General features: G+C 37.2%; 1 protein-coding gene across 1 annotated transcript in view; it reads left to right on the plus strand.

Annotated features, from left to right (window-relative positions):
• CNTNAP2 (contactin associated protein 2) overlaps nucleotides 1–13,396 on the plus strand; it is a 974,788-nt gene that overhangs the window by 334,685 nt on the left and 626,707 nt on the right. Inside the window, exon 3 of the mRNA XM_068395817.1 lies at nucleotides 4,039–4,232. Within this exon, the coding sequence (XP_068251918.1) occupies nucleotides 4,039–4,232 (194 nt within the window). The remainder of the gene's footprint in view (nucleotides 1–4,038; nucleotides 4,233–13,396) is intronic.

Below are 13,396 nucleotides of genomic sequence, written 5' to 3' on the forward strand. Positions count from 1 at the left end.
TGGCTACTTACTGATAATTTATCACGGGGGAACGATAAGAAAGTAAGGCTAACTCATCACGTAGGCTTTCTTCATGTGCAGTAAATGGGAGCTAGCTCACTCAACTTTGAACAGGGAGCTGAAATGTATAATTAATTAAAAGGAAGAAATTATGCATGAAATTTTGCAAAAATAGACCCACATTGACTTGAATTCTTTATACTCCTAGAAATACATTAAGTGCTGTCTTTTGCGTGTCACTTAGAGATAGGCTGTGTTTTTCAGATTGTTTTCAGTTCCACGGAATGAACCTGTAGAATAAAATCCAATAAAAACATGAAAGCCATTGGCGTTTTCATAATTAAAAAAATTAAATCTTTGAACTTCAGCTCTTGTAATGATGCTGATAGTATTTGTAAGCAATTGTCTTTATTTGGTGAAAAATCATTGAAAGATTCATCTTTTACAAGTTCTTAGCATTCTGAATATAGTTTATGTGTCTTCTGCATCACTGAGTGTCTTTTTCAGCAGTAGACTCATTGCACATTGTTTGGTCAGTCTGCAGTAGGAGCAGATCCAGTGACTTTCTGTAGCTTGTTTTGAAAGTAAAGCCTTATGAAATATTCCATAGCCACCTTTTACCACAGGAATGCTCTGGTTGCCTTTGCTGATTAAGGCTTTTAGGCTTTTCTGCACAGGAAATAAATACTTTTAATACTTTGTAGTTCTGATATCTTTCTAACAATTTGTAACTCGCATTTATTTCATAGTATATTGTGGCATTTGGCATTAAAAGGCAGTACGTGAAGTAAAATGGAATATCATTAAAAACCATGTATCCAATGCCTTTTTTCTTCCATAATAAAAACTGCAACATAATGCATGTAATAAAATTCAGAATGTAGCCTGTAACCATTAAAAATAAATAGTTTACACCAGTGTGTGAGGAATAATACTGTGAATAGTATTTATTCAACAAATTTAATATACCATTGCCATTTCAGTATGAAGTAATACTCACTGGAAACTACTAACATGCTGTCATTTTACTCATTCTTTAAAGATAATTCATTATTCTGTCATAATACATTGGCCATAAAAGTAAATGTATTTTGAAAATAATGCCATATTGTGAAAATCAGGTTTGATTTCCAAATTCACCACTCCTTTAAAGAGGCAAAATGTATTTTATTTGCCAGTAACTCCTCTGTTTCAGTCCAATATCAAACCAACTTATTCATTCCAGCTGTTTTTTATTCAGCAAAATATTTAATGATATGCTGAGCTGTGTGCACGTGCACGTTTCTGGGGATGTGAGATTTTTGTACCTGCTTAGAGTGAACGGAGACACGAACGTACTTAAATTCCTCCGATGAATTCAGGGCCTTTGCAAGGATCTCACAGCGGGGAAATTTTTATATAACCCAACTTTTTCATAACTTTAGAGCGTGCACCTGAAAAAAAGGACTTTTATTAATCCTTGAATCAGTAGAGGTTGCATGTATCACAAACAAAATGAAGTGATCAGCTCCCCCAAGTTACACAGCTTAATGAATCAAAGGGGAAGAGGAAACTTTTAATTGATTCCCACAGGCTGGAAAATCCGGAAGGCAAATGTGAAACTGAGATAGAGAATTAGGTCAAGAAACCAATGGGATAATATTGTTTGCTGCTGCCTGCAACATTGACTAAAAGTCTTGACTCTCACTTAATAGAAATGGTTATAGGGGAGGCTGTCTTGCAATACTCTTGTTTCCATCTCCTGGCTTAGGTTTGACTGTTGTGTCACATCTCTCTAATATTTGTCAGGCATGATGTGAAGAATGTTTTCCACCTCTTCTTATATCAAAAAAAAAAAGGAAAATTAATGTTAGCACTCAATTTTTCCAAACTTTTCAATGGATTTGTAGGCGAAGTCTTTCCGAAACCTAGTGGCAATTTACAATGAGTGAGTATGTTCATCAGTTAAAGAAGGCCAAAGTCTCATCTCAGTGATATGAATGTGCGGAAAGAAAAAATTATATCGAGTTTTAGTTAAAAGTCTTTCTTTTAAATGTACATAACAAAATCTCCTGTTTTGATGTAAATCTGCATAACAAAATCTCCTACGTAAGTAAAAAGTGTAAAAAATGTAATGTCTATTTTAACCTTCTTACAGCTTATAGTATGTCATCCTTTTTCAACAGTTGCATTGCTGAAGGACATTTTAGTGATGGATTTATCAGATCTGTCTTTTGTAATAATTTTTGAATGCTCACATTTGAAGTTTACTTTTTCTGGAGCCACCAAAGGGGCCCTTTTACAAAGGGGCAGCTTCTTATCCATTGTGTGCCATCAGTCTCAGACAGGATAGGGAGAGAAAGCACTGTCTCTGTTAATACAACATGTAGAACTAACTGTTCTGATCTCCTTGCACAGTAGTCATTAAGAAGCTATATTCTATTTTTAAATGACCAGTTACCATTCTCTGCAAAAATAGAGCTAGGTCAAATTTGAGAATGTGTGGGAATACTTTTCCCTGCAAGTGCCTGTAGTAAGGGTGTTTGGGTTTGGTGGTTTGTTTGTTTTTTTTAATAGTACTTAGCTGTTCCCTACCCCTCAAGCAACCTGTTTCAGTTTCTGGGTATAATTACCTTAGTGCAGGGACATCTATTGTAAATCTTAAAAATTTTAACAAATTAGATCTCACTGGTGCAGTGCTACACTGCTAATTACAATGAAAGGCAACCACTTATGACATCAAATGATCCCATTGATATCACAGCATTAAAATGTCCCATGACCTGCAAATGTTGACACCTTTAGCAGCTGAATGAGTTTAGAATTGTCTAAGACTGAGGCAATGCTGCCGCCTAATGATGGGAGTATATAAGGCGCAGTATAGCAAAGAGTTTCGTGCTTGGCAAGCAGGCTGGGTTTATGACATCAGCTGAAGTCTGTAAGTGAAATGAAAAGCAACAAAAATTGGACCATGGACTAGACTGCGTGATTTCATGGTGTGCCAGACCATTTATTTGGTTCAAACTTAAAAGAAATGCAAAAAAAACCCACTGTAATCACTTTAAGTCTGTAAAGTTTTTGTTTTCTGTGTCTTAATGTCTGCTATGAAGATAAAGAGAATGATTCTCCACTTTTTCCTCTGTATTGATGGATTTTTTTTTTTTGATGTTTCATGTATTTCCTAATACTTATGGTAAATACGTCATTATAATATCTATCTTAGAATTTTTATCATTCTCTGCAGTGTCCAACTACAATTTTCCCCTTAATATTTTTTATTTTAGAAGAATAAGAAATTGCATGAATGTCCTAATACTGCTTTTATCTATGTAGTATTGGCATTCTTTATTTAGAACAGTTCAGTGTAGTCTAGTGGCTGAGAAGAATATTGTTAGCAGTATTACTGTCGAGTTAATTCGTAGACCCATAAAGTGCAATAACACTTCTGTGAGGCATCTGCCAATGTAATCTGTGGCAGCTTGTACACCTAGCAGGTCAAAACTGGATCTAGCCCTGCAGAACCTGCTCCTTTTTCAATTCTTCTGGTAGTTCTTTCAGTTCTTCCGGTAGATCTTTCAGTTTGTGCACTATAGTGAAACTCAGGAGAGCAGAGAGCTTGCTCTTCTTTCTTCCTATTTTATCTATATTATCTCTTTAACGTGAAATGCTATTGAAAAGGCATACGAAATCGAAAGATTGTTATTGATTTGTGCCAACTTACTCTGACAAAGGATTTCATGGCAAATTGGTCAACCCTTGAACAATTATAATTTGGCAAAAACTAATAAACTGTAATTAAGGTATTATAAAGGCATTGATTTGTTAGCAGGCAGCCCATTAAATCATAATTATATCATAAAATGATTAAGGCAACAGAGTTAATGCATTTGAAGCCTGTGCTAAAAAGCATTTTTTTATAACTGTGCAATAATATTTCTCTTGTATGCGTTCAAGTTTTTTTTGGTGTTATACTCCTCTCAGCTGGGCTGCCTTCCAGCAGTCAGCACGTTCACTGCAAAGCGAGTGTTTGAGGTCTAAATCTCTGTTTCACCCCAACAGGTGCAGGAGGCTGGTCTCCATCAGACAGTGACCATTACCAGTGGCTGCAGGTGGACTTTGGGAGCAGGAAGCAGATCAGTGCTGTCGCAACTCAAGGCAGGTACAGCAGCTCTGACTGGGTCACTCAGTATCGGATGCTCTATAGCGATACAGGGAGGAACTGGAAACCCTACCACCAAGATGGAAACATCTGGGTAAGTCGTTGGTGTGAGGTGGAAGCATATGCTGTAACAGTGTTGATTGACTGTGTTTTTGGGAACTCTGCACCTTTTACAACTCTTCAGTGTTGTTTTTGTGAGGACAGAACAGAGCTTAGCGCAAAACACAATGGTTCAAGTTGCAGCTGCTCTCAGGTGGCCTATCCCTGGATTAGCAAAGCCCATTTGGGATGATGGTAATTGTCAGAATATGCAGATATTTTTGGGTTGTTGGTATTCCTCAATGAGTCTCTTATGCTTTGGTTTTCCTTTCCCTGCCTTTTCTTCCATTTTGCTGACAAAAAATGGTAGCTATTACTTAACATGCCTATCCTCGTAGCAGTTCTTTAGGATGGTTATTCTTTTTCAAAAGCATACTTTGAAAACCGCAAAATGCTATCATTTTTTTCTGAAACTGAATTAAATTGATTACCTATTATGCCTCAACAGAAAAATATTGTCAAAGCAGACAAGATTTAACATTGTACTATTTTAGATTCACATTTTTGCCAGGTGCTTCTTTTATGAAGGTCTGTTATTAAAAATGAATGTCAAATATAGAGCATAAGGTGAATGTATTTATCTGTACAAGAGAAACTCACTTAATATGTGGAGTACATAGAGGCAGTCGTTTTTTTATTAGAGTATTGATTTATTGAAAAAGTCTCCTCCATGTGCCAGATAGGATTCTGAAGGAGGGAGAAATTAAAGCCAGGTGGACAGACAGGATTGAAGAGAAAAAAATTGGGTGCTGCTTTAGTTTACTTAGGACTTGGTGGTATGAACATTGTTCATCAGGGCTGAGGGGGAGCTCCTGCTTAATCTTGATAAATGTAAGTAGTTTCTCTTTTAAGGCCACTTATGTATATAAAAATACTCATAGCCTTTAGTGTTTATATTATCTTAGATGTAGCAAAGCTTCTTCAACAACTGCTGTTGAAATCATGAAGAATTTGTCTCGGGGGAATGGGAGAGGGCTATGCAGCTGGCTGAGTGAACGATATATAAAGCAGGACAGGTGGGCTGAGGAAAAACCTGTTCTTATAAATACCTCAGAGGGAAAATATTTTGGCAACATGTGATTTGGTTGATTTAGTCCCAGCTGTGACTTTATTTCCAAAGTGGCCCACCTCTCTGAGGGCTCTGTAGAAAGTCTTTATTCTTGTATTGTCTCTTAATACAGAAATGCTGAAAGCTTCTTCATGAAGGAACCCTTCATTTTTCTCTTTGTTAGCAATCATGTGTGATTGGTGAATTCAGGGACAATACTGGTGTTCTGTTATTGACCATCAATATCGCTGGCAAAAACATGGGATGAGTTATGCAAAGTCTACTCCTTCTCTTTGGAACGCTAAATCTTTGGGATATACTTAGCAAACTAGTTGCTGCAGTGCTGCTACTGTTCATGTCCTGCAATTTTTATCCAATACTAGAAAAGCAGTTTTTTTAAAAAAAAAAGCTAACCCTGTCACAGCTTTCTTTTTAAGAATAGAGCTGAGCTATTAGCAAAAAATCCGAGGGTTCTTGACTCTACTTCTGACTTGCCTAAACCACCATTGTTTCTGTTGTTAAATGATGTCTGAGCCTTAGTTTAATCTTAAAAAAAAAGTGCTTATTAGCTATTAATAAGTCTTAAATTTAATAAGTTCCCAGGCAGGGGCGGTGCCTAGTGTTAGGAGAAGACAGATTTCCCTGATGTGGAAATGGAGTGGTGCAGAATTTCTCATCACATCCAGAAGCCGTGAGGGCCAGATCAGCCCACATGACCTGAGTATCCAGCGCTGGCAATTTAAACTCAATTTGAACTTGTAAAGCCAGATTCTTCCTGGCTGAAATGACTGTGATGATCTTAAAAACCTCAGGTGATTCTAGTGCCCTTTAGAAATCCTTTTAGGAAGTGTTTAGTCTTTCCCTTTGGATTTGTACCTTTTAGAAGTTTTATTCACACGTGGAAGGTGCTATACAGCCTTTGATGAACGTTGCTCTTCCACCATCTCCATGCCCGAGTGTCATTGTTTCCTGACAACCATAATTTAAAAATTCAAGGAGAAAGGAAAGAAAAAGAGGAAAATAGAAGTGCAGAGTTCAACAATATTTAATACTAAAGCAGTTATGATATCAAATGACACAGCCAGAGGATGAGATATGAGAATCCGAAGGCAATAAAAATAAAGCTTGCTAAATGAGTTGGAGACAGAGCAAAGAAGAAATAATTTCCAACAAAGATCTAGTTAAGAACAAACCATGATAATCTGCGTAAAATGCTGAAGTGATCCCCTTCTGTATGTATTAGTCAGGGAGGAAAAAAAATCTATAATTATCTCCTAAGTAGGAGAGAAATCAAAAGGCTCTGAGGAATTCTGTAGCGGGGAAAGTGCTTTCAAGGTGAATTTAGAGAAAGCTTCCCAGTTCTGTGAAATAGATTTCCTGACCCCACCCCTCCTGGGCTTTTGGATATTTTCAATTTCCATGAATTTTAATAAGATGAGTGAATGTGGCCTCCTTCGGTAAAACGCCTAGCAACTAGAGAATTTTGATCACCTCTCCTACCTTCGTACTTGTAGTCTGAGATTCTGATTTTGATAGGTCATGAGGTTTCCCTTCATACATCAGTCCACTGGGGCGTTTCGTGTACAGGATGTATCTTTGTTGTGGTGTAGATACTCATTTCAGTTTCTATATCAATGCCATCTATCGGTTTGCCTAGAGAATACCTACCAGATGTGATTCTACATAGGATACTGTTTCCATTTCCTAACTCAGATAGAGATGATGTAAATGCCTCACACTAAGCATAATGCAGATATACCCAATAGGTATAATAAGAAGATGCTGGCATCTTATGAAAAGATTGAGACTCAAATTATAAGCACTGGCTGCAGAGCTGAACACCTCTAAGATTCAGACCTTTCCTAAAGGACATTGGAAGATCCTTGGTACAATTGAGGAGGTCTTACAAGGTATCATCATTAAAATTTGCTTACTCTGGTAGAACTTGTGATCAGCTCTCATCCATCTCATTTTCTTATTCTTAGGGATATCAGTCAGGGTGATGAAGGAGGAAGTGTTACTGTAATTTTGAGTTTAAAAAAAAATTGATGGGAAAGGTGGAGTGTAGAGCTTTTGCACATGACCTCCAAATTATGTTCTGTAGCTGACCCTTATCTTCAGCCTCAGTGAACATCAGTGGAGTTGCAAAGATGTAAATGAAAACAGATTTTGCTTTTCTACAGCAAATTTAGCCCAGGACCAAGTGGCTGCTGCTTCTGTTGAAAGCAGTCATGTTTTTCAGGTGTTGCTATTTTCTTTCTTTCAGTTTTAATTGAAGTGTATTATGCATAACACCTGCTTTTGTAGTATTTTAATTACTGAAAAGATATTAAGTGATTACATAGCTTTCACTATGAAGAATGATTCTTGGAAAGGAATTTAATTTATCTATTTACCTACTGGCTTTAAACACATTTTTTTTTTTTTCCAATACTGCTCATTCTGTTCATTTTTTAGGTGAGATAACTAGAAATCCAGTAAGTTAACTCTAAAACGAACTTTGCATTTCTCTGGGCACTGAGGAGCAACTTACTGTTTGAGAAATGCAGCCTCTTCATTTACACGGTTCCCCTTGGTATTGAGGGAAGGAGGTTGGTACAGCACAGTGGATTTAGCTTGCATAGGAAAATGAGCTTTCAGCACTTCAGAGTATTTTGATGTAGTATTGAGCCAAAATTCAGTGTGAAAGGAAGCACAAGTGAGTTGGATGATTAACTTCTTCAAGCTGTGTGAGACTTCAGATGTTTAATACTCTGGGGCGCCTTTGGAAATACCAACCATCAGACAGATCTAAAGTAACATTTAATGTCTAGGTAGATATAAGCCAATCATCTGCAGCTCTACCTAGCTGAAATTATATGGAGCCATCTGCTCAGCATTTCTGTTCGACCTGACATGCTGTTTCTGGTTAGATTATTCAGAGAAAAATCTGCAAGCCTTATCACATTCCCAGTTCCTTCCACCTGCTCTGCAGAGCATCATTTATACCTAACTAAGGACTTACTGCATCCGTCTTGGAATACAATGATTTGTGTGTAGCAACTACAAGTGAAGAAGAATAAATTCTAGCATACGCTCACTCTGTTAGGACATGCAAGAATTATTTGCTTTGTAAAAACTGTCACTGCTTTTTCCCTGAGAGGCAACTTATTTCCATGACCTTAAACTGAACAGCATTAATGAAGTATACTACGAAAGAGTTCTTGAGTTTAATACTTACTGCTGCTCTCTTTTTTTGTTGTTACTCCATGAGATCTTAAGTGGAAACTTACATCATAGAAAGGTTAACCTGCTAGGTCAATGGGCTTATGGATGTGGGGGGTTTGCCTTTTTTTAAAAAAAGTGTTTCTATTGAATTAAATTATTTTCTTAAACCACTTTAGTTTATGTGACATCATACTGACTTGCAGGTATGGGAGCATTTCAAAAATATGCAATGTGATTAGAATGGTCTGTGACTTGCGATCTGTTGTTGCTGGGCTGCTACTAGAATATCAGATGCTGTGCAGACCTATTTAAACCTGACAAAGTGGTTTGATGTATTAGTCAGTGCAAAAGGTTTGATTAAGTGTTTATAGCGAGGCCCTGAAGTCTTTTGGGAACGGTGTGAATTTATTGTTGTTTTCTGTTTAAGGATGGCCTGACCTATCCTGTCTGGAAGGATTTTTATGTCTGGTATCTTGCTGTCTGCATAGCAATGCCTGCACGGTGACCAGTGTCATTTTTACTGGTTCTTAATCCTCCAAGTATTTTATTCCTAGAAACACCTCTTTTGAACTTCAACTTTCTTCCACATTAAAAAAAAATATCTCATTTTTCTCCTGGAGTCTCCTGTGTACCTTTCCTTAATTTTGCTATGCCTTAATTTACCTGGCTGTTACGTCTCTGAGTCCCTCTGATGCCTTTGCCTGGTGAAGATTGCTCCATTGGCGTGCAACAGCCAATATCACCTTTATGGGTGTATTGAGTGAACGAGGTGGTGTGACTCCCACCGAAGTCAACGTGTCTCAGCGCTTAGTGCACGTTGCTAACCCGTACATTGAGGGCCCGTGACTGAAAGGGTATGGATGCAGGAAAATATTTCTTTTGCTGGAGTGAAGCTAAACTCTGTTATAGAACTAATGTGACAGTCTCTGCTATTATGTCAAAAAATGTAATAAAGTGCTGATAGGACACCTTTAGAAATTCAGGCAGTTGCTGACATGGAGTTTTTAGAAACCCTGAAGAACAGAACTTTACAGATAAACATCAGTGCTGTCCTGATGAAGCCTGTTTCCTAATCTCCTCTGTGTGGAATCTGTTAAGAGAAATTATAAATTTTTAACACATTTAGAGGAATACACTTGGGGTTATCTCAAATATAATGGCAAAATATACCTATGCCAAATGCTGTCACAGCCACAGACAGTATTTATATTAACATGACGGAAGATCTGATGGCCTTTTAAATGTTGGGATGCTAAGATTAACACCAAATCGGGATAAACAGTAATGCTAGTTTTAAATCCTGACCTTTCTGAAAAACAAAAATAGATACTTGCAGAACTCTGACTATCAATGTATTTCACATATGAAACTATGGCCTGATTATAAGACTTTCTAAATACGTTTTTTGTTTAGAATCCTTGAAATCACATATTTTGTGCAGGCAGGAAGAAAGACCTTGTATGTTATTTTTAGCAGAAACATGGGTTCATGAGTGTGCTTATAATTTTAAATAACATTTTTTAAGGGGAAGATACAGTGGCATTTTGGAAATGAATTTGACCAGATGGAAAGTTATGATTTTTTTCACTGCAAGCTACTCATCCTGTTTACAAGAGAAAGATTCTATAACTGTATTAGGCTATCTATCTCCAGAGACACGAGCAGAGCTATTTTAATCTATTACAGAGTGTGCCAAGTAGACAGAAGACAAAATTCCTTCTGGTGCGGTGGCAGACAGTGTCCGAGCCCTCCCTTGATTCTGTACAGGCCATTTCCATTCGAAAGGATTATTTCCTAATCCGTTGTTCTTATCCTGAGGACCACTTGTCTGTTTATGTTAAACCATCAATTTTTAAACACATCTCTAAAGGCAGGCACCTAAATCCATTTTTTAGTTCTCAGATGGCTTGGTTTTCAAATACCTCAGAGTGTCATCATCCCACAATGAATACAATGTGCAGGTCCTTAAGCAAGCCCGTGAGAGTGCATTGTGTGCTTAATCAGCTCAGCAGCAAGAATAGTCATAGCTATGGCTGACTGGCATCACGTCTTAGCTAACAAATCTTTTTAAGCTTTTTTTTTTTTAAGGCTTTGTGGCTCTTGGTAGCACTGAGCAAGACCCACACTGGCTGCTGCACTGGGCTTGCATAACAGTAATGCTTCCAGTTCTCAGCTGGTATGTACAGAGCTGTGTGGAGTGCATCAACAGGCTCTTAAAACTCCTAGCATAGTTATGTAGGTTATCCTCAATCCCTTCTAGAAAGCCTGAACACTTGCTTAGGTGATTGAACTAGAGCTGCATTTTCAAGGTTTTGAATTTTTAGGGGTCTCTATAGGCACATATTTGGATGTCTAGTTTAAGATCTACTGAATGTGACTGAGTAAACTGGACTGTGGCAATTTCCTTGCTGCTTGTCAGCCCTCTTGTATGGCTGTCATGTATGAATATATAAAGTAATTTACATGGCTTTTATTATAGCAGAAGGCCAGCATATGACCAAAAATCTGCTTTGTGGCACTCCTGGTCTTTTATTGTTGATAGATATTGATTTTTGTATTTTAGCGTATATTGAATGAAACGTAGATCTAGCACAGTGTAGCTAATGTTTCATTTGATAAAAGTATGGTTACAAATAGAATTTCTAGTGATCTCCCCAGATTACAGCAAAAAAAATATGATACAGATATTTGACATGCCTTAAGTTAAATTAGAAAATGTGGAGTTACATGTGGAGTCTTGCCCATTTACTTAGTTATCAGGTTGCATTATGTTAAAATACTTCTGCAATGTATTTGACACACATACTACGCTTCTGTACGTAGCTGTCTGTAGCACTGTGGAAAAGCTGATCTACCAAGGACTTCCTTAGTTCGTTCCTATTTTTCCCCGACGAGGGTGATGAAACTCTAGAACAGATTGCCCGGAGAGGTTGCAAGGGAGCTGAACCAAAGGACCTGCAGAAGTTCCTTCCAGCCTGTGATTCTGGATGGTGTCTGAGATTTGCCCAAACTGCTGACTGTTGAAACGATGAGGCAAATCGACCCTCATATATTCTGTGCTTCTCCCCTCTTTGATGCATGTGGCTTTCATTTCTGTCTGCAATTTATAGCTGGCTTTGGTTTTCATAATGAGATGCATCACAGAATATCCCTAAAGGTTGGGAAACTTCAGTTGTTAGTTCTAACTTCAAGGTCAAACCCACCCATAGCACCAGTAACCTAACTGTGGTTCAACATTTCCCTCTTAATCGTGCATTTGCAAAATTATTTAAGTTCTGATCCAGTAAACACTCCTGTACCTAACTTCAAATGTTGGAACTGAAGTAATAAAAGTGTTTAAAATTGAGTAGACACAATCAGGGAGTGTGTCCAAGCGTGTTGGTACAATACTTGGAAAAAAGAAGTAGTGGCTTTCTGAAATTCTTTGGGAAGTACCATCCTGCAGGTAATAAAAGCCTTACTTAAATGTTAGGCAGGTGTAAAGCAGGAAGTATTCTCAGTTTTCATGTTCTCAGTTTTCATTTACTTGGCACTGGTAAAAATGAAACCGTGCACAAAGCTGTGGTCTATCAGGCTGGGTGCTTATTTGGTGGATTTTTTAAAAAGGTTTGGGTTTTCCTTTATTAATGAACAACAAGATACACAGAAAAAAGTGAGATAATGCACCATGGGAGACTGACAATATAAGACCAAATCCTGCCAATACACTTGTAAGTTCCTGACTTCAAAATCAACACAGTTGCTCAGGTAAGATTATGCAAAAGTATTTGCTTGCACACATACATGTGATCTGAAGCCCCCTTACCACTAGGAAGTAGTCTCCTTCCTTCAAGAAGATAACTTTCCATTCGTTTTCCTGGAATTTAAAAATAAATTTTAAAAAAGGAAAACAGAAGAAAAGCCCCTCACTTCTTTAGCAGTGTCTAAACTCTGGCTTCGGAGAAAAGTGCATTTTAAGGGTAAATTTGACAATGCTGGTGCACTATGTGTCTCTGGCTGTATAGATAACTTCAGCCTGAGGGTTCTTAATCTGACACGTTTCATGAGCAGTAAATTCACATTAAAAATATGAAAATGTTGGACTCAGGCCAAGAAAACTCCTATGTGCTATTTCTTATATTTTCTTCTTGCCTTAGATTTTTTTTTTTAAATATCGTGGAATCATAGGATCATATATCCTCAGACTCCTTAAGATAGTTAGAGAACAGTGTATTGTTTATTGACATAGATGCTATTCAGAAAGGTATATAAGGAAGCCCTTAACTTCTAGCTGGAACTTAATTCTTGCTGGGTTCAGTAGCACACATGAGTAAATTAAACACGTGCTTAACACTTTCCTGAAAAGTGTTGCTTTTATATCATCACACAGTCTGTACTCTCTGTGGTATTTTACAAATTGTTTTTGTATAACATAATTTGGTCTAAATAGTTACTATTTTAGGTATGATAATATTTTTCACTACCTTTTATAGCATGTGTGCTTACACACACGGATTATGAGTTCACCTTTACTAAAAACTTTCAGTAATGTGAATAAAAGTAAAAAATAATTACAGAAGTTTCTCAGTTGCAATACATCATGTGTTAAACACAACAAACGCGTTCAAGTGAGGCATTACTGTGGATTAATAGTGCTGTAACTCTAATTTCTTGTAGACAAATAGAAGAAAACTTGCTTTAGTTCATTTCCAGTCTCTCTAATGTGTCTATCACATTGTTTTATGTACATAAATTTAACTAAAATTACATAATATAAACTTATAAAGCTAGAATAGGATTGCATTTGTGCAGTTGCTGGCAAAATTGATTCATATTGATCTTTAAAACCTGATCTGGAACCATTCCTTCCAACACTACTTGTCTGCAGCACAAAATACCAAGACAGGAGTAAGTCTTGGCTGCTA

This window comes from Nyctibius grandis, chromosome 3 (genome assembly GCF_013368605.1).
Source record: "Nyctibius grandis isolate bNycGra1 chromosome 3, bNycGra1.pri, whole genome shotgun sequence".
NCBI classification, from domain to species: Eukaryota; Metazoa; Chordata; class Aves; order Nyctibiiformes; family Nyctibiidae; genus Nyctibius; species Nyctibius grandis.